We start from the raw sequence: 26,069 nt of genomic DNA on the forward strand, positions 1-26,069 counted from the left end.
GTTTAAAAACACTCTGGTAAAAGTTGAAGTATCAACTTGACCTCTTTACTCAAGTAAAAGTGAAAAAGTATGTGCTCCAAAACCTAATTAAAGTATAAAAGTATAAAGTAACCTTTAAAAAAAAAAAAGAAAAAAAAAGGTAGATGCCACTATATGAATTTAAAACTTAATTTAAAAACTGATTCGTTCTACATGTTGCCCAAATATATATATATATATATATATATAGATTAAACTGAAGCCAAGAGTAACAAGGCTGTTTGTTTTAAAAATCTAAGGAATAGAAAGTACAGATACTTGTGTGAAAAAGTAATGAGTAGAAGTCAGAAGTAGACAGAAAAACAAGTAATGTAGTATAGTATAGATACTTAAAAAGTGTACTTTAGTACAGTAACGAAGTATTTGTACTTCGTTACTTGACACCTCTGCTGATTTTAACATATGACCAAGTACAATGTACAAAGGAGCCAATTTCTATTGCACATTGAAAACATACATCAGAAAGTTCAGGCTTAGACCTGTGGATTTTTTCTGGAGTCAGGTACAACTGGTGGAGAAAATTATAATGGATAAGTCTGTACCGTGAATTTGTTGTGGCTGATGTGCTGTCCTGACATAGATTAGACCACAGGTCCTCTTCAGTTGTAATGTTTAAGTCTGATCCCACCTTATTTTAGATTTATACAGTGCTGGTTTAGGACATTCTTTTATCAACACAGAGTACACTTTAGAGATGAGTTTACACGACACACCATTGTATAACAGTTTTTCGAGCTCCGTAAGGTTAGGTAGTGCCATATTTTTACCCAAAGTGTTGCCAAGGAATGACCGTAATTGAAGATAGCAAAAAAAAAGTTTTGTCTGACAGATTGTATTTGTCTTTCAGTTGTTGAAAACCCATCAAAGTTCCTTTCTCAAAGCAGTCCTCCAGGATATCTTTTCCATTTTGATGCCAGGTGTCCAGGATCTTGTTGTTTACAGTCAGTGGAATGAGATGATTTTGTTTCAGGGGTGACTTTTGGAACAGTCCAGTTTTTTGTCCAATACATCTATGTATGTCATACCATAATTTAATGAGATGTAACAGAATTGGGTTATCACTTACTTTAGATAGAGTTTTAAATCGTACTTATAAACAAAATCACAATAAGAATCATCTTACAAGGACTGAAACACAATTTGAACCCAAGAAGGAACAGTTTTGCCTTCAAATAAGGAAAAAATAAATCGCATTTGAGCGGCAAAGTAATATTTTTTAAAATTAGGTAGTTGAAGCCCTCCTGATTTATAATCCCAAGATAACATATCTAAAGACCTCCTAGCCCCTTTACCATTCCATATGAACTGTCTCACAGCTTTAAGAGATTTAAAGAAAGCTTGTGGTAAAGGTATGGGGAGTGATTGAAAGAGATACTGCATCCTTGGCAGGATGTTCATTTTAATGCAGTTAATTCTTCCAGTCAAGGTAATGGATAGGCTAGACCATCTGTGCAGGTCTTCTAATTTTTTATGAATGGGGCATAATTCAATTTATAGAGATTTTTAAGGTTGTCATCCAGAGTTATGCCCAAGTATCTTACGCTTGAAGTCCATTTAAATGCGGAAATTAATTTACATGCCAAGTAATCAGATGTTGTAAGTGGAATAATTTCACTTTTATCATAATTTACCTTATAGCCTGAAATAGTTCCATATGAATCAAGTAAATGTTGTAGCCGAATAAGGGATTGGGATGGGTCTGTTATATACAACATAATATCATCAGCTAATAAGTTAATTTTGTGGACTGTCTGACCAACCATAAAGCCCTTTATGGCAGGATCCTGTCTGATTGCCGCCGCCAGAGGTTCAGTTGCAAGTAGGAACAAACTTGGAGACAAAGGGCAGCCCTGGTGGGATGATCTATTCAAGGGAAATGCCGAGGATATCTGCCCATTAGCTGTAATTTGTGCTTTTGGATTATAATAGTGTTTTTACCCAGTCAATAAAATTTTCCCCAAATCCAAATTTTGCCGATACCTTCAACAGGTAGGGCCACTCCAGCCTATCAAAGGCTTTCTCTGCATCCAACGCCACAGCCACAGTTGGATCAGATTTAGATTTAGCAAGGTGAATTATGTTGAACAATCTACACAGGTTATTGGCTGATGTGCGTTTCTGGATAAAGCCACTTTGATCTAGATTAATTATTTTTGGAAGAATATTACTATCTGTTTGCTAACAATTTGGAAATCAATTTATAATCTGTGTTAAGTAGTGAAATCGGCCTGTAAGAGGCACATTTCATTGGATCTTTATTTTTCTTGTGTAGCTTTTTAGATAACTTTGAAAACCATCATTGGTCCAGTTCCGATAAATTTTGGTCAGATAATTTCTAGACCGCTAACATATTTTTGCAGACGTGGTAAACAAAGCTTAACAGTTACAAACGTTTATGAAGTCTAAAATCAGTTGTGTACCTACCTGTTAAATGTTTTGTAGTAGATGTGCATTTCTATCATCTGCAAACAGAGGAGAGCTGGTTCCAGAAGAAACCGCTCTATCCTCTGTAGGCAAAGGAGAACTGGTCACAGAAAAGAAAAAAAATCTCATTTCTTTTGACGCCATACTGATACACTGGCAATATCACCCAAGTCATCCAGAGGCATACCGTTTTAACTTATGGTTAAAATTTTGACAAAACTAATTTTGGACAAGTTATTTAAATTAACTTCACATCTGAAGTTTTATAAAGTGAAAATATCAGATATATGTTTTAGTTTTAAAGTAATGCACTAATTTTGAAGGTTTTAGTGTGGACATGCTGTGCCCAGTGCATTGTGGGTATCTCAGTACATTCACGACAGAAGAAATGCGTTTGAGACGCTCTGATCAGGCTCCACACAGACAACAGCATTAAACTCTTTGTATATTGTGCCTAAAACTCTTGTGAATATATTCTCTGGGTTGATAGATGTTGTTATTGTGTTTGTTTTATGTAAAAATGCCAGAAGAAGCCCAGGTTGCTTCTCCATTATTTTCGATTGGAATCATTGCAATCAATTCCTGTTTGCTCTTTAGAGTCCTGTTTATGTCAAACACTGTCTGTTGTCTTTGTTCCAGAATAATATATATAAGATGTCTGAAATTCAGTTTGTGTTTATTAAGTGCCACGCATCTTAAACATAGCAGACACAAATTATCTGGATTTTTGTTTTGGCAAGTTTTCACGGTCTCTCCTGCCGTCTACTGGCCAGTAGTGTTCATGGCAGTATTCACCTCAAGTACTGAGTGTCTGGGCACCAGTAGATGGCAGTGTTCTATTTATTTTGACACCGGTTATATCAGACAGTTATGTAATTACAGCTTAGCTTCTTTTTCTTTTCTTTTTTTACAAATAAAAAATGGCATATATTACAAAAGCACATTTATAGGTAAACACCAACACACACCTCACAAATATGAGCAACGTTACAACATGGAGTCAGAAAACTACAAAGACACTCAAACAACCTGGAATTCATGGAAGGAAATTGCACATACCATAACGTTGGTTTGGAGATTGATGATTGAATAAAGATGTGGAGTTTGTTGAGACACAAATTAGTCCAGAAATGACAAAAACAAAAAAACACCAGGAACTTGTTCTCCATTCTGAACAAGATGTTCACAATGAAAGGTCACGTTTATTGTAGAAGCATGAATCTGTCTTCAAACTTCTTGCCACAAGAACAAACAGCTTTTTCCTATCTGCATTTGGCCTGATTGTGATCACTCATGTTGACATTAATCTTTGTATTCTGTTCCAGTCCGTACATTACGCCTGATCTGTGCCTGTGCTGAAGATTACCAGTGTGTTCATGAGGTGGATTCTGCTCCAAAAACAGCTGCAATGTGAGTAGACCATCACAGGGCTTTCAGTCGGATGTCTTTCACATTGATGAAAATACACAAAAATAATCTGACCCTGAATGTCAAGAAAAACTTCAGGAAGCACAAGGATAACACCCCCCCCCAACCATTAAAGGTGAGGTAGTAGAGAGGGTCACTTGCTTTAAATTTCTGGGCACCTGGATCACTGAAGATCTTAAATGGGAAGTTAACACATCTGCTGTGGTCAAAAAGGCGCAGCAGAGGCTTTATTTTTTACAAACACTTAAGAACAACCTGTCTGCTGATCTGCTCAAGGCCTTTTATCACTGCTCCATCAAGAGTGTTTTAACCTGTTGCATTACAGCACAGTTTGCAAACTGCTCTGAAAACAACAAGAAATCCATGAAACGAATCATAAGAACGGCAGAAAAGTTCACTGGTCTCCCTCTGCCCTCATTGGATGATATTTTTTGGACTCACTGCCTCCGCCGAGCAAGCAGTGTTCTTCAGCACAGAACACACCCCTCGCACCGGCTTTTCTCTCTGCTTCCATCCAGCAGGTGTTATCGGGCCTTCAAAGCCCCACCACAATGCTAAAAACAGCTTCTTTCCTAGAGCTGGTACAGAACTGAACAGACACGCCCAAGATCCAGTCACAACAACTGCATTATTCTAATTAGAACAAGGGGGGACATGTGCAATATCAGACTGGAACTAGTTTAACTTGTTAGTTATATTTATTAAATGTCGGATTGAGTTTTAGCTATTTAAGGGTTTTATTAAAGTTGGGTATTTTAAATGTCAACTGATGTTTTAGAGGGACATGTGCAGTATGGGACGAAGACAATGTGGGATTAGTGCAATATGAGACATATGTCTGACTGGAATGGTGTAATTTAGAGGTTTCTGAGCTCGCCTCGCCCAAACCTGCTGATGTTCTTAATATTTACTGACGTATGTGTGTGTAAGTTATGTGTGAGGGTGGGCATTGTCTTTGAGGATGCACAAGCAAATTTCATTGTGCTAGTTTACTGTGCAGTGACAATAAAGGTGATTCTGATTCTGATCACGTTGGCATGTGAAGCTGTATAACTGCTGATACAAAATGCAAAACCTGCACTGTGCACATTTTCTCCAATCACAGCCACAGAAGCCTGAAACTTCTTCTGGGTTGTCTGGGTGTCTTGGTGGCTTTCCTCACTCTTCTCCTTCTTGCACAGTCACCCAGTTTTTATGAACTGTCTACTCCACACAGATTTACCACAGAGTGTCATACTGTTTGTATTTCTACATAACTGATGTAAATAAAGTCCAAGACATATTCAGTGTCTTGGAAATGTTCATGTATCCATCCCCTGACTCGTCTGAAGAAAAGTGGCAATAAAACTGATTATTTACAGGTATTATACCAAAGGGGCTGATTACTTATGCAACCTATCATCTTGGCTTTTATATTTTTAATTCATTGATATCAAGTTGTAGAGATTCACTGTCAGTTTGAGTCTAAGGAAGATAATTTTAGAAATTTTTATATTGCGAAGCCTGATTTACTTTTTGTAAATCAGGAATGCCATTAACAAATTAAAATGCATAAAATACCAAGGGCTGAATACTTTTGCAAACCACTGTATTTCCACATTTTTCCTGACGTTTGTTTCACCTGTTATTTCCTCGTATTCCTTTTAAGTCCTCTCGTGTTCTTCCGCCCTCACTCAGTCATCATACCTGTTGCTATCATCACACCTGTTGCTAATCAGTTCGTGCATGTATAAGTCACTCCTGTCTCCTTCCTCACTTGCCGGTCAATTACGTTCAGTCCCTTGTTTCTGTCACGCGTTCTGTCCGACTTCACCTGGTTCATAAGTGTTTACTCCCCAATGAGAGTTGTTTTTAGTTATGTCATTGTTTGTTTCTCACCTAGTCTTTTGTGGTATGTTTGGAATTTTGTCACACGGTTTTGCCAAGTCACCTTTGTCATTCACCGTCACCTTGGAATGTTAAACACCCTGGACCCTTTTTCTATAGCTGCCTCCATACAGTCTTTCTTTGTCTAAACTTCCAAAGGGAAACCCTTTGCCTGGGAGGAGAAATAATGAAAAACATCATTTGAGAGCTCTCAGCCGAGGTCACTTTCAAGTCTCGTTAGTGTTCCTTTCGACCTGGCACAGCAGGGGTCGTGGTGCGAATGTTGACCCGCATTACTGTTTGTCTCCCACATCAGGCCAGAAAAGTGGGTCATTCTGTGAACCGCGAGCGTGATTAACGGACCAAAAGGGGTTGGGCGATGAATCTGCAGGGGGGGCAATGCAGACAACACTCAGTCAGTCTTTGCACTGTAATAGAGGGCTGACATAGTTCACTGTCAGCTCCCATTAAGTCCTCGTCATCCACAACACCGACAACAAAATCAGTCCAACCAAGACCTTGATTACTGTGGATTTTCACATGAATGATCAAATTATTTGTGTGTGTGTGTGTGTGTGTGTGTGTGTTGGTAAATTGTAAAGGCATGCACGTTAGGTGGATTCGAAACTTTATAACTGTCCAGGTCTGCCTTGTAAAAGAGATTTCGATCTCAAATAAATAAATCTTAAATTAAAATTGACTGTTTCTATAGCAGGTTGCTTATTCACATTCACCCTCTAACATCCATCCATCCATCCATCCATCCATCCATTTTCTTCCGCTTTATCTGGAGTTGGGTCGCGGGGGCAGCAGCTCAAGCAAAGCCGCCCAGACCTCCCGATCCACACACACCTCCCCCAGCTCCTCCGGGGGAACCCCAAGGCGTTCCCAAGCCAGCCGAGAGATGTAGTCCCTCCAGCGTGTCCTGGGTCTTTCCCGTGGCCTCCTCCCAATGGGACGTGCCCGGAACACCTCTCCAGCGAGGCGTTCAGGGGGTGCTGATTTTCATCCCAGACGCTTCACACTCGGCTGCAGACCGCCCCAGTGCACGCTGAAGGTCCTGATTTGACGAAGCCAACAGAACCCTCTAACATACCGCTGCCATGTGAGGCGCGCCACTGCACGCTGAGAGCGACATGGGGATTTACAACATTGTTCAAGCGCACCTCAGTGACTTTCATTCTGGTTAGAAAGAATGAACCTTTAACCTCAGCTCAGTGACCAAGTGTGTTGTTGCAGTGAGTGTGTGCTCAGGAGTACTTGGTCCGTGTGTTTCTCACCAGCAGCAGTCGCGTCTCAGCACATCTAAAAAGTGCATGTTGCTATCTCGCTGTGCTCCTGCTCGTTTGTGGGGTTGTTTTGGTCATCTGAAGGCTGCGTCTCATCTCGTCTGGTGCTCCATATCTGTCCGCCTGAATCAGAGCATAGATGAAGGACGTGGAGGCGGCACAGCGGGGGAGCTGCCCAGCCCCTGCTCTCATAGGCCCAGGAAAGTTGTAACAGTATGGGTTGTTCTGCAGAAACACACAACTTGGAATCAAGATTTGTTCAGTGCTGGACACATTTTGGTTTATTGAAGAAGGTCTAATCTAACCACATCTGTTGCAGAGCGCCGGGTTCAGCAGTCGACCTGAGACGACCTCACTGTGAAGGACGCGTGCTGCTGCCTTCACTCTGTGGTTGTTTGTGACCGCGGTCCAAGCCCGTGTGCAGCTGCACACAGACTAAAGGCAGGATGACTCACATTTTCTGTTGACACCAGCTGGCTTCATAATGATTCACACTGTCACAATCAAGGAAGGTCGACTATGACTCCAGTCGGAACCTCGAGAGCTTCCACTGGAGTTCAAGCTTCTGCCAAATGCCCACAGTGTCCTAAAACGAAAGAAAGCAAGCAAGTCTGCACCAATAAATACCACACACCACCATATCCACCGGACCACAGAGACGCACCAGGTCCTGGACAGCAATCACCCAGGCAGACAGTCAGATCATCCACACAGTATATCTGCCACAGCCCGGTGGAATGTGGGCGTGTCCTTGGCCTCTTATAGTTTCTGGGGTTCTCAACAGTCACCTGTGTGCCGAATCATCACCAGGGAAATATGTACTTCTCATCCATGTCTCCCTAAATAATTGTTCTTTGCTCACAATGTCAGTCCAGCAGTGCACAAGGATTCACCAAAGAGGTTGAGTGTCACTTTAGTTCACGAGCTAACATGTAAGTCTCACAACCACACAGCAAGACAAGAAGGACCAGGAGCCTAAAGACTTGGACCTAAATTCTCCTGCAAAGATATCAGCATCACCAAACACCTCTGTTCAGGGACCCCGTCATGCCACAGTATCTCCTCAGCCATGTCTCCATCACTGAGACCACACACCCAGAAACAGGAACGTCACTGCTGAGATCAGTGAATGTCTCTCCAACTTCTCCAACTCTTTCACCACATACAGAGACACTTCTGAAGGTTGAGTCCAGGATGTCATTAAAAGCCTGGATCTTAGGCTTAGACGGACGTGTGTTCGCTTTGTGGGAGACGGACGTGTGCACTCTTCATGGGAGACGCACGTGTGTGCGCTTCGTGAGAGATGGACGTGTGCGCACTTTATGGGAGTTGGATGTGACTGTTGGCGAATCCTCACTGCACCCACATATCCCTTGCGCTAAAGTGAAGCTAACAGGCTGCACCATTCACTGCTACAACCGGACTGAAGCCTCCGGTAACAGCATGGGAGGACTATTCTGTGTTTACGTGCTTGAAGACTGGAGCTTGAACAGCTGAGGAATAGACACCCACTGCGCACCAGACCTAGAGTCCATGTCTGTCCAGGGCTGACCCTTCTACCTGCTACAGGAGCTAGCAGTAGACATTGTGACTGATGTTTACAAACCCCCCAATGCTAATGTTGGCATGGCACTCTGCCTGCTTCAGATCATGGTGTCTAAACAACAGAGGACTCATCTGGATGGTGTGCACATCATTGCTGTGGACTTTAATAAAGTGTGCCTCATGACTGTTCTCCCCAAATTCCACCAGCATGTCAAGTGTGCAACGAGGGGAGAAAACACACTTGATCATGTTTATTCTAACATAAAGCATGCCTACAGAGCAACCCCCCTTCCCCACCTTTCTCTGTCCCTCTTCTACACCCCCCTCAGGAGATAAACAAAACCAGCCACTCAGACCATCAAGCCTGGCCTGAAAATGTCTTTGCCCAGCTAAAGGGGTGCTTTATCTGCACATATTGGAGCATTTTTGAAGAGCCAGACCTGGACACACACACCGAGTCTGTCCTTTTCTACATCAGGTGCTGTCTAGAAAACGTCACTGAAAACAGACGCATCCGGTTCTTTCCATACAGGAAGCCCTGGAGGACAAAAGAAGTCCAGACCCTGATCAGAGCTTGCAACTCAGCTTTCAGGACAGGAGACAGAGCTCGCTACAGTGCTGCCAGAGCTGACCTGACCTCCCTCCAACATCCTCCAGCAATAGCAGCACACTGGAAGAGGAGCTAAACAGGCTTCTTTGCCTGGTTTGAGACCACCACCACACAGCTGGAGTCACTGCCTCCCCCTGGATCCAGCACCTCATCTCCAGGAGCATGAGGTGAGGAAAAACCTAAGAGCAGTGAACCCCAGGAAAGCTGCTGGCCCTGACGATATCCTGGGGGTGGTGATTAAAGCATGTGCAGACCAACTGGCAGGGATACTCACCAAACTCTTCAACCTGTGACACATGCCATTGTTGCCACATGCCAGAAGGCCTCCACCATCATCCACATCCCTAAAACCCCTGCCTGAATGATTACAGACCCATTGCACTGAAGTGCTTGGAGCAATCAGTCTCCCAGCACATCAGAGATGACCTCCCTCCCTTGATCGTCACCAGTTTGCTTACAGGGCAAACCGGTCTACGGAGGATGCCATCACCCTCACTCTCCACACAGCGCTGAGCCACCTGGAGAACAAGAAGAGCTATGTGAGGATGCTCTTCATGGACTATAGCTCAGCATTTAACACCATCATACACGATATTCTCATCACCAAACTGCTGAAATTACAGCTCTCCCTCCCAATCTGTAACTGGATTAAAAACCTTCTGCCCAGCCATCCACAGTCTGTGAGACTCGGCCCCCATCACTCCTCCACACTCACACTCAGCACTGGCTCCCTTCAAGGCTGCGTTCTGAGCTGGCTGCTGTACACCCTGTACACCTGTGACTGCCCTCCAACCCACCCAACCAGCCATGTTCTAAAATATGCTGCTGATACCACAGTGGTTGGACTCATCTGTGATGGAGGTGAGACAGCATACAGGGCTGAGGTGAACAAACTGTTGCTGTGGTGCTCAGAGAACAACCTGACCCTGAACGTTCATAAGACAAAAAAACTCATCATGGACTTCAGGAAGAAAAGACAGAACCATCTCCTCCTCCTCATAAATGGAGAACAGGTGGAAACTGTCACCACCTTCAGGTTTCTGGGCACCCACATCTCCACAGACCTGGAGATCTGGACTTCTAACATCAGGGCTCTGGTCAAGAAGGCTCAGCAGCGCCTACAATTCCTGCGTATCTTCAGGAAGAACAATCTGGACATGAAGCTGCTGCTGGCCTTCCATCACTCCTCAGTGGAGAGCGTACTGACATACTGTCTGGGTGTTTGGTATGCAGCCTCCACAGCTGAAGACAGGAAAGCAGTGCAGAGGGTCATAAACAATGGCCAAAAGATCATCAGCTTCCCTCTGCCCAGCCTTGAAACCATCACCACATCGCGCTGCCTGAGGAGAACCAAGGCCAACACAGGAGACCCCACACACCTTGGCTACCTACCCCGTTTGACCTGTTGCCCTCCAGGCAACGCTGTAGGTCAACAAAGTCTCACAGCAGCAGGCTGACAAACATCTTCATCCTTTGGGCCATACATACTGCAGACCCATGGACACATGCACTCACCCACAGACCTACTCCCATTAACAGAGTTTAGTCACCTCACTAAATGTGCCTCCACTGTTCAATCACAGTCCTAAATGTGCCTCCACTGTTCAATCACAGTCCTAAATGTGCCTCCAGTGTCTACACTCTCCGCTCTAAATGTGCCTACAGTGCTCAGTCACTGCCCTAAATGACAATAAAGACTGTTCTATTCTATGTCTGTGAGCTTCATGGGAGACGGATGTGTGTGCGGTTTGTGTGAGACAGATGTGTGTATGGGCTTTGTGTGAGACGGATATGTGTGTATGGGCTTTGTGTGAGACGGATATGTGTGTATGGGCTTTGTGTGAGACGGATATGTGTGTATGGGCTTTGTGTGAGACGGATATGTGTGTGTGTGTATGGGCTTTGTGTGAGACGGATATGTGTGTGTGTGCTTCATGTGAGATGGATGTGCATGCGGTTTATGTGAGATGGATATGTATGTGTGTGCTTTGTGTGAGACGGATGTGTGTGTGTGTGTGCTGTCTGTGTGAGACGGACGTGTGTGTGTGCTGTCTGTGTGAGACGGATGTGTGTGTGTGCTTTGTGTGAGACGGATGTGTGTGTGTGTGTGCTGTCTGTGTGAGACGGACTTGTGTGTGTGCTGTCTGTGTGAGATGGATATGTATGTGTGTGCTTTGTGTGAGACGGATGTGTGTGTGTGTGTGCTGTCTGTGTGAGACGGATATGTATGTGTGTGTGCTGTCTGTGTGAGATGGATGTGTGTGTGCGCTTTGTGTGAGACGGATATGTGTGTGCGCTGTGTGTGAGACGGGTGTGTGTGCGCTTTGTGTGAGACGGATGTGTGCGTGCGCTTTGTGTGAGACGGATGTGTGTGCTCTTTTTGTGAGCATCACGTCTGTATTTTGCTGGAGCAGTAATGGTGGCATGCAACAGGCAGACCTGTGGATGGAAGAAATTTGGCCGAAATCATGAGCTACAAAAATGGTGTGTGTGTGTGTGTGTTCCATCTTTTTCTCTCCATGTTTACTTCAGTTAGCATATGAACTCTGCTGCTTGAGCCCAGAACTTTAAACAGTGTGGTTGAGAGTCATATTGTCAGATTGAGTCACTATAGCAAAACCAGTTTGTGTCTCAGCTCTGGCTGGATCATGTGAAGTGTCCACACAGAGCCAGAACGCAGCATTTGGTGGAGGCGAGCCACATGGATCCAGCCCTGAGCCGTCAGTCACGTGGTTCACCTTCTGTCACTGTGGAGGAGAGAACAGCCGAGTTTACACCAGTACGCTGTTTTACCGTGACCTTGTCACTGCAAGTCACACTGTGTGGCATCGCAGTCGCCTCAGCAGTCCCCCCCCAAGGACTGTCCCCCAAGGACCCCTAAGAAGGGCAACATAAATAATAATAATAATTTTTCACAGTGTTAGATTGCTTGCAGAAAATCTGTTAAATACTTTTTTCAATAATTCTCCATAAAAATTCTTTGGGTAGCTGTCTACAGGGGGGAAAAAGTCATCATCCTTGAGTCCTTCTAAGGACCACTAGTACTCCCCAAAATGACATTTTGCACACTTCTCAATTTTCTTTGCTGAAAATCTGCAAAATAACTTCTTCAGTAATTCTGCATATAGATTCTATCTGGCCAGGGTTCATTGGACTTTCTGCTTGTCTTCAGGGGCCCCCTGGGCACCCCAGCAGGGCAGCCCATTCAGGTGAATTCAAACAAATGACTTTTTATGACGTTTCCCCGCATTTTTGTCAAAAGTACTTTCTTTGTTTAAAGGACTTGAGGGTCTCTTGATCTGGGTGGCCCTGCTGCTGCTGCACCCTGTTTTTATAAAAACGAGGCCGCTGGCCCCTGTCACCCCCAGTGTTCTTGAACAGCACAGGAGTCATGCACATCCACAGTCTGAGGGACTGGTTTCATGTCAGGCGGTCCTTAATGGGTGCTGCTTATTGCAAGTCCGTTTTCAGGTCAGTGAAAGTCTTCGGGTGTGTCTGCCCATATGCTCCTCTTTCAACCACGTCTCAGAAATCACAGTAACTGAAAAAATGTTTATTTGCATTATTTAAACAATCCTGATTTTTTTTTTTTTTGTCAAGTTCATAGAAAAAGACTTCTGCTATTAAAATGTATAATGAAGAATGTCCCATTTAACACGGAAAATTTCTTAAATTGTTCTTTAGAAAACTAACTGCAATGGTGAGTAATATTTAAAAAAAAAAAAATGTTATATTCAATATTATGAAACCTAAGATCAGTTTAGCTCCTGTGCAGAAGTAAATTTGAAAGAATCAGTTGACATAAAAAAACTTTAATCCACAAACCAAAAATGCGGCTAAACAAAGTCTTGCTGCTAGATATAAATATATATACAGCATAACTTTTCTCAAGATTTGTCCCATAATGAAAGAGAAAACAAAACAACAATCATAACATAAATTACTCCAAATAAGCACAAAAGAACCAATAATGAGCATTGTCCTCCTTAAGAAGCAGTCACTTAAAATGATCCAATTCCAAGAGTTCTCCTATCATCATGACTTTGCTTGATCCAGAGATCCATTTAATTTAATCCACACTTTACAGTTCCTGGTCCAAGTTGGTTGTATTTTTTTAGTTTTAATGGTGGAACACAGAAGGAGCTTAATTCAAAAGAACAGAGCAGATCTAGGCCTGAGTCTCCCATGTGCCTTCTGGAAAACTGAAATCCTTCTGTGTCCCCCACTGCCAGTTTCTTTGAGGATTTGACATATTTGGCGTCCAGTGAGGATAGTCTCTGTGCATCTTGTCCACGGCCTCATCCTCTGCAGCACTCACTGCCAACCACCTAACATCTGACGTTCAGACATTCTCTTCCTTCTCATGCCCCCCCATTTCATTTTAGAGTTTTATTGATGTGGGAAACGTACGTTTACATTGTCAAAGTGTGATATAGAACAACAAATAAAAAATAAGATGATGTACATACAGTTAACAATATTTTACAGTAAATAAATGCGTAAACAGGAGATGTGGGATTTAAATAAGAGTAAAAATGGTGTTTTCTGTGTAAAAATATACTATCCTATGAAATGTGTTATTATACATGCATACGTTGTTTGGTGTTTTCCGTTATACGCAGAGGATAGATTTACAGAATTCTGCATGCAGAGTCTCAATTTGGTATTTGTCCCATTTTGCTAAATCTTGGTTGGCGAGTGGGTCCAGACCTCACAACCATAAAGAGAAATGGGTTCTATGACGGAGTCTGATATTTGGAGCCAGATTTGAATTAGGACGTCTACTTTGATGTTCTTTTTGATGTCATAAAAAGCCCTTCTTGCCTCGTCTCTCAGGTCATTTACAGCTAAGCTTTGTTGAAGTTGCCTGTGGTGCTGATGTTTATTCCGAGGTAGGTGTAGTTTTCCATCTGATCCAGGAAGAAATTATATTTGTGTGGCTGGAGGCTGCGTCCTTTTTGGAACATCATCATTTTTGTCTTTGTTAGATTCACTGTCCCAGGATTGGGAGAAATTGTGTCGAAGGTCAAGTTGTTGTTGTTGACGTCCTTCTTTGGTTGGAAACAGCAACACCAAAAACAGGCCTTTGGTTTCTCTGTCCACTAGAGTGACGCCCGGTGATGCCCCACTGTTCCAATGATTTGGACAGTTCATTGATATAGATGTTGAAGAGGGTTGGGCTCAAACTGCGTCCCTGTCTGAACCTCTGCTTTGGGGAAAGACGTCTGTGTGTTTGTTGCCACTTGTTGTTTGTGTACATTGACTTTATGATGTCATATGTTTTTCCTCCAACCCCACTTTCCAACAGTTTGAACGGCAGACCCTTGTGCCAGTGTGTCCTTGTGTGGCAGTGTGATAAACAGTTTCCGTCAGTGCACACTGAGAATGTCTTCACTCTGTCATCAGGGAGAACTTGTCTCTCCATCATACAACCCCAATTCCAATGAAGTTGGGATGTTGTCTGAAATGTAATTAAAAACAGAATACAGTGATTTGCAAATCCTCTTCAACCTATTATCAGTTAAATACACCACAAAAACAAGATATTTAATGTTCAAACTGATAAACTTTGTTTTTGTGTAAATATTTGCTTGTTTTGAAATGAATGCCTGCAACACGTTTCAAAAAAGCTGGGACAGTGGTATGTTTCCCACTGTGTTACATCACCTTTCCTTCTAACAACACTCAATAAGCGTTTGGGAACTGAGGACACTAAGGTCTGGACTGCAGGCAGGCCAGTCTAGTACCCGCACTCTTTTACTATGAAGCCACGCTGTTGTAACACGTGCAGAATGTGGTTTGGCATTGTCTTGCTGAAATAAGCAGGGACGTCCCTGAAAAAGACGTTGCTTGGATGGCAGCATGTGTTGCTCCAAAACCTAGATGTACCTTTCAGCATTGATGGTGCCATCACAGATGTGTAAGTTGTCCATGCCATGGGCACTAACACACCCTCATACCATCACAGATGCTGGCTTTTGAACTTTGTGCTGGTAACAATCTGGATGGTCTTTTTCCTCTTTTGTCCGGAGGACACGACGTCCATGATTTTCAAAAACAATTTGAAATGTGGACTCATCAGACCACAGGACACTTTTCCACTTTGCGTCTGTCCATTTCAAATGAGCTCGGGATCCAGCCTGAGGAGGACAGTCCTGAACCGTCAGGAAGGCGGTGGCATTTCTGGATGTTGTTGATGTTTGGCTTTCACTTTGCATGGTAGAGTTTTAACTTGCCCTTGTAGATGTAGATGAAGTGTTCCTGAGCCCACACGATAAGATCCTTTACACAATGATGTCGGTTTTAATGCAGTGCTGCCTGAGGGATTGAAGGTCACGGGCGTTCAATGTTGGCTTTTGGCCTTGCCGCTTACATGTATACTCAACAAAAATATAAATGCAACACTTTTAGTTATGCTCCCATTTTGTATGAGATGAACTCAAAGATCTAAAACTTTTTCCACATACACAATATCACCATTTCCCTCAAATATTGTTCACAAACCAGTCGAAATCTGTGATAGTGAGCACTTCTCCTTCACTGAGATAATCCATCCCACCTCACAGGTGTGCCATATCAAGATGCTGATTAGACACCATGATTAGTGCACAGATTTAGACTGGTTTGTGAACAATATTTGAGGGAAATGGTGATATTGTGTATGTGGAAAAAGTTTTAGATCTTTGAGTTCATCTCATACAAAATGGGAGCAAAACCAAAAGTGTTGCGTTTATATTTTTGTTGAGTGTAGAAAGTTCTCCAGATTCTCTGAATCTTCTGATTATATTATGGACTGTAGATGATGGAATCCCTAAATTCATTGCAATTGAATGTTGAGATACATTGTTCTTAAACTGTTGGACTATTTTTTTCACGCATTTGTTCACAAAGTGGTGATCCTCACCCCATCTTTGCATGTGAACGGCTGAGCCTTTTGGGGATGCTCCTTTTATACCCAATCATGACACTCACCTGTTTCCAATTAACCTGTTCACCTGTGGAATGTTCCAAATAAGTATTCTTTGAGCATTCATCAACTTTCCCAGTCTTTTGTTGCACCTGTCCCAGCTTTTTTGAAATGTGTTGCAGGCATCCATTTCAAATTGAGCAAATATTTGCACAAAAACAATAAAGTTTATCAGTTTGAACATTAAATATCTTGTCTTTGTGGTGTATTCAATTGAATATAGGTTGAAGAGGATTTGCAAATCATTGTATTCTGTTTTTATTTACATTTTACACAATCTCCCAACTTCATTGGAATTGGGTTTGTATGTCAAAAAAGAAAGAAGATGATGACTTTACTTTGTGATTTGCGTCTTTGGGAATGCGCACTCTTCCTGGTCCTATGACTCTTAAGCCCCTTTCACACCGGGGCCAATGTAGAATTTCATATTGTGTCGTATCGTCTACACTGAGTTATGCAGCTCTATGCCCAGTTTAAGCACCTCTACACAGAGTTTTTGCTCCCTACACAGCAGTATGCTGAAGTCTACGTGAGGAGGATGCAAAAAATTAAACCTGTTTAAGTTTTTTCTACGCTGGATGCAGAAGACACACAGTTTTTAAGCACGTCTGTGCACCAAGACGCTACTGTACACATCTAAAAACTGAGTGCGTGCATCCAGCGTGAATCAGCTGGAGAACAGGTGTAGCGTGTGTGTGGCTGCATGATCACGCAGCCTGCAGCACCTCTGTGTGCTCAGAACAGGTGATCGAACTGGTGGACGTGTGGGTGTTCAGAACCTCAACTCATCAATCCAGAAATCCAGAAACCGAACAGAAACAGCAGGTCTTGGGGAAAAAAGAGCAGAGACACAGCACTCTGTCACTCTCTTCAGAATGCTAACAAGAAACGGGATGTTTAAATATGCTTGTGAGTGTAAATGGCAATATTTTGTACTTTTCTTTGGGGGGGGGGCAGACACAAAATGGACAGTGAACTTTGCGATCTGTTTCAGACAGTTTCATTCACACATGGAGTAAATATTACCTGTTCGCTTCAGTCCGATGCACCATCACAGTCTGAGGAACACTGTAGCCACATAAAGCTCATGATTTTGGAAAACGACATCTGAAAATACTTCTAATTTCTTGTTGTGGCTGTAAATGTAGCGTTTTAAAACAAGTCCCTCAGTGGTTTTTCTGCTCTGGGTTTTAGTGAAGCTTAGGGCTAGTGGCCGGCAATCACCTTAGTATTTCTTCTGTTTTTCTTGTTGTTTAATGCTGACAAATTATAATGTATTTCTTGTCTTTCTGATGCCTGATTCTGTTTTTTCTCTCTGTTTAAGGTGAAGCTCCATTGAGAGATGGGTGTGGTATTTGTGCTGGAGACCATCCTGTCCTGTGCACCAACAGCTTTTCCTATATATTTGTTTTGTGAATTGTTCTGTATCATGGCCTAAGCAGAGGGTCACCCCTTTGAGTCTGGTCTGCTTGAGGTTTCTTCCTCAGAGGGAGTTTTTCCTTCCCTCTGTTGCTCTGGGGGTTGGTAAGGTTAGACCTTACTTTAGGCAACCTTGTTGTGATTTGGTGCTATAGAAATGAAAATAAATTGAAATTGAATTGGGTGCATTTTCTCAGAGGATGCCAGTGTCGCGCTCTTATCATATCTGGTCAGACAGAAGCGCTGTGATGATTTAAACTTTTAAAGCGCCAGTTGACCGCAGTCAGGTCTGATCAAACCTGAATAACCACTGTGACTCTTTAAATTAAAGCGCCGTTGCTGTCAGTGTGATCAGGTCTGATCACACCTGATTGCGGTCGACTGGCGCTTTAAAAGTTTAAATCATCACAGCGCTTCAACATTCAGGTCATCACAGACCTGATCAGATCCGCTGATCAGAAAGCAGCAGGAGCTTTAAAAGTTTAAAGAGTCACAGCACTTTATTCACGGCAGCGTTTACCACAGCCAGACTCATCAGCATTCTGTACACAATGAAAATGATCCACCAAGACAAAAAATAAAATAATGTTAAATTCCACTGTTTCTGGCCCGCACCACAGCATGCAGTACTGACCTGAACCACTTGGTGGAAACAGGGCTGTTGGCACATGCTGGTCGTCAAGGGGCGATCGCTGCATTAATTTATGCCAACGTTTTTAATAAATGGTTTGACAGGGCCTGAAGCAACCATACGCTACTATAAGCAAGTCTAGGAACGCAACCATATGCCATCACACACCAGCTGAGACAGGGACTACACCAAATGTGCACAATTTTCTGGCATACTCCACACGCATTTTAGCCCCACTGTATGGAAGCCTGGTGTGAAAGGGGCTTAAACCTGAGCTGTGTTTTGTGCGTTGTCCGTTGCAGCGGTGCAGATGACCTCTTGCCTGTCCTGTCCTTCGTGGCGCTGCGGTGTGGTTGTCCTCAGCTGGTGTCTGAATGTGCTGCTGTGGAGGAGTTCATTCATGAAGGGTGAGTCAGTGTCCACACCTGCACACACTTTCCTCTATGTTGGACTCCAAGACGGGCTGACTAATGCATCAAAGCCTATTTGTTTTCTGACGACTTCTCAGCGAGTAACAAACACCAGACACATCAAAACACATCAAATTTAAATGAAGTTGGAAGAATTCTGAAATGTTTGAAGTTGTAATGGAACAACTTCATCGAACGTGACAGTAAATTAGAACAAGTGTCTGGTTTTCATAGAGCTTCATACAGTTCAGATGTGAACTGCTGTCTGTGCAGGCCGCTCTTTTTTTTGTGTGTGTGTATGCGCATGCATGCACTGACAATAGATCACAGACTCGTCATTAATTGGACTGATTTTTGAGAGCGTGTTTCCATCTGATGTAGATGTGCAAAGTGCATTTTAAATGATGCATCCTTCAGTCCAGTTTCCAAACCTGCTTATTCCAGTTAAGGGTCACGGGGAGGCTGGAGCCTGTCCCAGCAGACAGATAGAGGATTTTATTTCCAGTCACACTTTATTTTTATGTGGTCATTAGAGGAACACAACTTTGTGGATTAACATTTGTGAGGTTATTATTGTGTAAAGTGCAGAAATGTTAGCATCACTGAACAAATTTGGTAAAAACAAAAATTAAAATTTAATAAAAAAAAATTAAAAACATATATCTCATTTGGCACACTATTTCCTGTTTTTGGCAGGAAAAAAAAACAGCTGCAAAAAACTGAATTTAAAATAATTCTGCAGTAATTTCAATGGTAGGGACTCGTGCATATTTTACACACAGATTAATTGGTCTGTTGCCAGAGCTAAACAAAAGCTGATGGGACAACTGAGCCGGCAGTCGAACCCTCTGTTTGTCTTTTATGGAATTCCACTGGTGAATGTTTACAGCAGCGACATCATCAAGAACAGGAGCAAAAAAAATTCTTGCGCTTTCACTGGATTTGTTTTGGGTTTGTGGCACCATGAATTACTGTACTTGGACATGTTCCAGAGGAGGTACGATGTATTAGATTGTAAAAAATTGCAAAATTTCATACACAGAGGTTCCACAAGTTATTCCAAAAGCCTACCTCAGTAAAGGCTTGATTACACCTGTTCTTAAGCCTTGTGCAAAGGACAGCAAGAAGACCCTGGACAGAGGACGTCAGAGCCCAACCAGAGTGATACGAGTCAAAGGCCCATTACATATGTAGAGTCTTAATCGGGGGTCATCCACTGGGCTGCCATGTCCAGGTACAAACCTGGGACACTTCATGCAGGCGGACACCTGGAACAGTGTTTGTCTCAGGAAGGGCGACCATCTTCTGGGGGTGTAACAGTTTCACTGACATGAGCTGGAAAATAATTTAATTCAATTCAATTTAATCAGCTTTAATCAGTTCCTCCCCAGGAACCATCACCTTATCGTGGTGGAGAGGTTTGTGTGCCCCTATGAAACTGAGAGTTGTGTTGTCTGGAGCCTTTGTGCTCCTGGTAGGGTCTCCCATTGCAAATTGGTCTCAGGTGAGAGGTCAGACCAAGAATGGTTCACAAGACACCATGATAGAATGAGGTAGACGAAATGTGACCCGGCCTGGCGGAAGCCCGGGGCCCTCATTTGGTGCCATGCCTGGATGTAGGGCCCGTCAGCGAGTGCCTGGTGGCTGGGCTTGCCATGGAGCCCATTCGGGCACAGCCTGAAAAAGCAACATGGACTCCACCCTGTGGGCTGACCACCCGCAAGGGGAACCGCTGGTGTCGGGTGCGCTGTCCTTTGAGTGGCAGTGAAAGTCGAGGGCCTCGATGGACCAGACCTGGGTGGCAGGGGCTAGCTCTGGGGGTGTGGAACGTCACCTCATTGTGAGGGAAGGAGCCGGAGCTCGTGTGGGAGGTGGAGCGATACCAGTTAGAGCTGGTGGGTCTCACCTCCACGCACAGCCTTGGCTGTCGAACCACTCTCCTTGATAGGGGTTGGACCTTATTCTTCTCTGGAGTTGCCCAGGGGGTGAGGCACCGGCGGGTGTGGGGATACTCACAAGTTCCCGGCTGAGCACCTATCAGGGCTGTGAAAAACTTTCATCATGGGGGTGGGGTGTTAGTGTTGTACTCTTTAATCATGAACACTGAGTTTTTAAAATGCTTATCGCAAAGCATTCTCTTTTTTTACGACATTGTGTAAGTTTTATAAGTCCGCAGACACTGATCTGCGTGTTACAGATACAAATCAGTTTCCTCGGATCCGCGGAGTTTCGCAGAGGAAAAATGCCACTCAAAGTGTAGCTGTTACGACTGTTGTCGTAAAGCAGGACTGGTTGGTTGCTGCGGCGACGCTGTGTGGCTCCTGTGCAATGCTTAAGCTAAACTTAGCATGTGGACATCCCAAACTTTTAGAGCTTTCAAGTTTTTAAAAGAAGATTTGTGCAGCATGTCTGTGTCACGGAGCGACGTCGCACAGAGAGAAGATGGCGAGAAAGGCGGTTTGAAAAAAGGACAAGAATCCCTGGACTCGTCGCTGGCTTCATCAACACACCTGAAAGATAAAAGAAACGGGAAAAGTGAACTGTGCCCTCTCAGGAAACACGGTAAGAATTTTTCTCTCCGGAAAATAAACATTCTGCTGTTCAAACAGGATTTTAGACAAGATTATGTGACTTTTTTTCACTAATCTAGACTTTTTTCATTGTAAAAAAGACACTGTGGCTTTGAATGGATTTACAGGAATTTACACAAGAATATGTGACTTTTTACAATAAGGTATGTTACTGATATTTTATCATGATTTTCCAAATATTCTACAAGCTTTAGCTGTGGTTTTTGAAATGCCCTAACAGTCTTTTCAGTCTTCATAAATTTCATGTAGTTTAATTGTTCTGAGTTACGGCATAATTTATTATAATATTATTTATAAGTTATTTCACCATCATCATTGACAGGTCAAATAAAAGGTTGAATATAGGATCATTTAAATATCCACTAATTTTGAGATTTCTTCTTCCAGGAGATGCTGAAAAAGTATCATTAGATAAAAATATAATTCTGGGGCCCACAGGGCCCTAGACCGCGGCTCCTGGGGAGCTGCCCCCCAAACCCCCTGCAAATTTTCCTCAGATTTCACAATTTTCATTTCACAGCCCTGGTGCCAATATGTTGGAGTTTACTCCAGTAGATGAGAGGGTCGCCTCCCTGCGTCTTTGGGTGGCGGGGGGAGCCCCTCTGACTGCTGTTTGTGCATATGCACCGAACAGCATTTTGGAGTATTCGGCCTTCTTGGAGTCCCTGAATGGAGTCCTGTATGGGGCTCCGGTGGGGGACTCCATTGTTCTGCTGGGGGACTTCAACACACACGTGGGCAATGGCAGAGACACCTGGAGAGGTGTGATTGGGAGGAACGGCCTCCCTGATCTAAATCCGAATGGTTGATTGTTATTGGACTTTTGTGCTAATCACGGACTGTCTATAACGAACACCATGTTCGAACATAAGGATGCTCATAAGTGTACATGGTACCAGAGCACCCTAGGCCGAAAATCGATGATCGATTTTGTGATTGTATCATCTGATTTGAGGCTGCATGTTCTGGACACTTGGGTGAATAGAGGGTCAGAGCTGTCAACTGATCGCCATCTGGTGGTGAGTTGGATCGGAGGGTGGGGGAGGACTTTGGACAGTCCTGGTAAGCCCAAATGGATAGTACGGGTGAACTGGGAACGTCTGGAAGAACCCACTGTCTGACAGATCTTCAACTCACACCTCCGGCAGAGTTTCTCTAGCATCACTGTGGAGGTTGGGGGCATTGAACCAGAATGGGCAATGTTCAAAGCTTCCATTGCTGAAGTTGCAGCGGGTTGCTATTGCCTGAAGGTCTTAGGTGCCTCAAGGGGTGGCAACCCTCGAACACCATGGTGAACACCGGTGGTCAGGGAAGCCATCCGACTGAAGGAGTCCTTCCGGGATATGTTATCTCAAAGGACTCCAGAGGTAGTTGCAAGGTACAGACAGGCCCGAAGGGCAGCAGCCTCTGCTGTGGGGGAGGCAAAGCAGCAAGTGTGGGAGGAGTTTGGAGCAACCATGGAGAAGGACTTTCAGTCGGCACCAAGGTGCTTCAGGAGGGGAATATGGGGAACCATCCAAGCTGTCTACAGTAAGGATGGGACTCTGTTGACCTCAACTGAGGATGTAATCCGGCGCTGGAAGGAACACTTTGAGGAACTCCTGCATGAGACTGGAGCGCCCTCTATACTAGGGGCAGAGCTGGAAGCTGATGGAGGATTTTCATCAGTTTCCCTGGTGGAAGTCACTGAAGTAGTCAAACAACTCTGCAGTGGCAAGGCCCCGGGGGTTGATCAGATCCATCCAGAAATGCTGAAGGCTCTAGGTGTGGAGGGATTGTCTTGGATGAGACGTCTCTTCAACATTGCGTTGAGGACTGGGACAGTGCCTAAGAAGTGGAAAACTGGGGTGGTGGTCCCCATATTTAAAAAGGGGGACCAGAGAGTGTGTGCCAACTACAGGTACATCACACTGCTCAGCCTCCCTGGTAAAGTCTACTCCAGGGTACTGGATAGGAGGGTTCGGCTGATAGTCGAACCTCTGATTGAAGAGGAACAATGCGGGTTCCGTCCTGGTCGTGGAACAACCGACCAGCTGTTTACTCTCACAAGAATCCTGGAGGGTACCTGGGAGTATGCCCACCCAGTCTACATGTGTTTTTTGGACTTGGAGAAGGCGTATGATCGGGTACCCCGGGAGATACTGTGGGAGGTGCTGCGAGAGTATAGAGTGACGGGGTCCCTTCTCAGGGCCATCCAGTCTCTGTACTCGCAAAGCGAGAGCTGTGTTCGGGTGCTCGGCAGTAAGTCAAACTCGTTTCCGGTGGAGGTTGACCTCCGCCAGGGCTGCGCCTTGTCACCAATCCTGTTTGTGATATTCATGGACAGGATATCGAGGTGTAGTTGGGGGGAGGAGGGTTTCCAGTTTGGTGGGCTCAGGGTCTCATCACTGCTTTTTGCAGATGATGTGGTCCTGTTGGCTTCATCAGCCGGTAACCTCCAACACTCACTGGATCGGTTTGCAGCCGAGTGTGAAGCAGCTGGGATGAGGATCAGCACCTCTAAATCTGAGGCCATGGTTCTCAGCAGGAAACCGATGGATTGCTTACTCTGGGTAGGGAATACGGCCTTGCCCCAAGTGAAGGAGTTCAAGTACCTCAGGGTCTTGTTCATGAGTGAGGGGACAATGGAGCGTGAGATTGGCCAGAGAGTCGGCGCAGCAGGGGCGGTATTGCATTCGCTCTACCTCACTGTTGTGTCGAAAAGGGAGCTGACCCAAAAGGCGAAGCTCTCGAGCTACTGGTCAATCTTTGTTCTACTCTCACCTATGGTCGTGAGTGTTTGATCACTACCAAAAGAACTAGATTGCAGGTACAAGTGGCTGAAATGGGCTTCCTCAGGGGGGTGGCTGGTGTCTCCCTTAGAGATAGGGTGAGACGTTCAGTCATCCGTGGGGAGCTCGGAGTAGAGTCGCTGCTCCTTCACGTTGAAAGGAGCCAGCTGAGGTGGTTCGGGCATCTGGTAAGGATGCCTCCTGGGCGCCTCCCAAGGGAGGTGTTCCAGGCACATCCATCTGGGAGGAGACCCCGTGGAAGACCCAGGACTAGGTGGAGAGATTATATCTCCACACTGACCTGGGAATGCCTCGGGATCCCCCAGTCAGAGGTGGTCAATGTGGCCCAGGAAAGGGAAGTCTGGGGTCCCCTGCTGGAGCTGTTGCCCCCGTGACCCGAACCCGGAAATGCGGTTGAAGATGAATGAATGAATGAATGAAGGAAGTGCCAAATCACAACAAAAGCCGTCTCAAACCGCCTCAAACAGAACAGTTCAACATAAATAAATAAAAAAATTCAAATATGTAATTAAAAACAGAAATAAAAGAATAAAACAGATAAAAAAAATAAAACTATTCATAAGAAAGAGAATAAAAATAGGTTTTAAGTCTTGACTTAAAAATGTCCACGGACTCCGACTGCCTCACGGTCGCAGGAAGGCCGTTCCACAGAGCGGGTGCACGATAAGAAAAAGTTCTTTGACCCGCTGATTTCTTCTTTACCCTGAAACCACAGAGAAGTTTAGACCGTTAACATGGTAAACAAAGGCAAACAGATGTGTAGTATCTAACCTCTGCAAACAGAGGAGAGCTGCTTCTAGAAGAAACTGCTCTATCCTCTGCAAGCAAAGGAGAAATGGCCACAAAAACAAGAAGAAAAAAAACTCATTTCTTTTAACCCCATACTGATACGCGGCCAATATCACCCAAGTTATCCAGAGGCATACATTTTTAACTTATGGTTCAATTTTAACCAAACTTATTTCGGACAAGTTATTTAAATTAACGTCACTTCTTAAGTTTTATAAAGTGAAAATATCAGATATATGTTTTAGTTTTAAAGTAATATGCTAATTTTTTTGGTTTTAGTGTGGGCATGCTGTGTCCAGGTGCATTATGGGTGATAGGGTAATCTCAGTACGTTCACAACAGGAGAAATGCATTTGAGACAATCTGATCAGGACAACAGCATTAAACTCTAGTGCCTAAAACTCTCGTGAATATATTTTCTGGGTTTATAGACGTTGTTATTGTGTTTGCTTTTATTAAATTCCACGCATCTTAAACGTAGCAAGTAGCAACACAGATTATCTGGAATTTTGTGTTTGCAAGTTTTCACGGTCTCTACTGCCATCTACTGGCCAGTAGTGTTCATGGCAGTATTCAGACTGAAGCTGGGCTGATATTTTCAATGGCTGTACTCGGTTCCAGCTCAGCTGTACCACAGAACCGCACAGTGTAAAAGTTCAGAGCGCACGATTTATGTTCTCACACACATTGTACGTTCAAAAACCACATGCCAGACTGGTGTTTCCAGAAGCAAAACATAAACAGAAGCTTTTTTTCAAACTTAATTTACAAAAACTCTCGATGGGAGACATCAAAGTAAAAAAAATAATAATAATTACAAGACAGGTCTGCGGTGTTTGCACAGGCACAGTGAGAGAGGTGGTCGTGAGATGTTAAATGCAGCTCGTTACGATGCAGGTTGTGCGATTAACCTGAAACTCGGTGCGATCTAAAAAATTCTTGCACGAATGAAAAATCAGCTGAAAAAGGGCCAAAACTCGCACTGGCACCAATAGTTGGCAGTGTTCTATTTGACACCGGTTATATCAGACAGTTATCTAATTACAACTTGGCTCTTTTTTTTTTTTTGAAAATGCCTTTTTTTTTACAAATTAAAAAATGGCATATTTTACAAAAGCACATTTATCTGTAAACACCAACACATGACACACCTCACATTAACGTGTTGGTTTACATAGAATGAATCAACAATCAGTGTAGTGGAGGCACATTTTACCCAGAATGCCATCTGTCTGTGTTTGTTACAAAACTTCAGAATAAGTGCATTAT

The 26,069-nt window shown here is 43.8% G+C and overlaps 1 protein-coding gene across 3 annotated transcripts in view; it reads left to right on the forward strand.

Annotated features, from left to right (window-relative positions):
* The window catches only part of vps9d1 (VPS9 domain containing 1), a 130,532-nt gene that overhangs the window by 89,603 nt on the left and 14,860 nt on the right, over positions 1–26,069 (forward strand). For all 3 annotated transcript variants that reach the window (XM_034175667.1, XM_034175670.1, XM_034175669.1), the window contains exons 14-15: positions 3,789–3,873; positions 18,521–18,625. In XM_034175667.1, the coding sequence (XP_034031558.1) occupies positions 3,789–3,873; positions 18,521–18,625 (190 nt within the window). The remainder of the gene's footprint in view (positions 1–3,788; positions 3,874–18,520; positions 18,626–26,069) is intronic.

The sequence above is a fragment of the Thalassophryne amazonica genome, chromosome 8 (genome assembly GCF_902500255.1).
Source record: "Thalassophryne amazonica chromosome 8, fThaAma1.1, whole genome shotgun sequence".
Lineage (NCBI taxonomy): Eukaryota > Metazoa > Chordata > Actinopteri > Batrachoidiformes > Batrachoididae > Thalassophryne > Thalassophryne amazonica.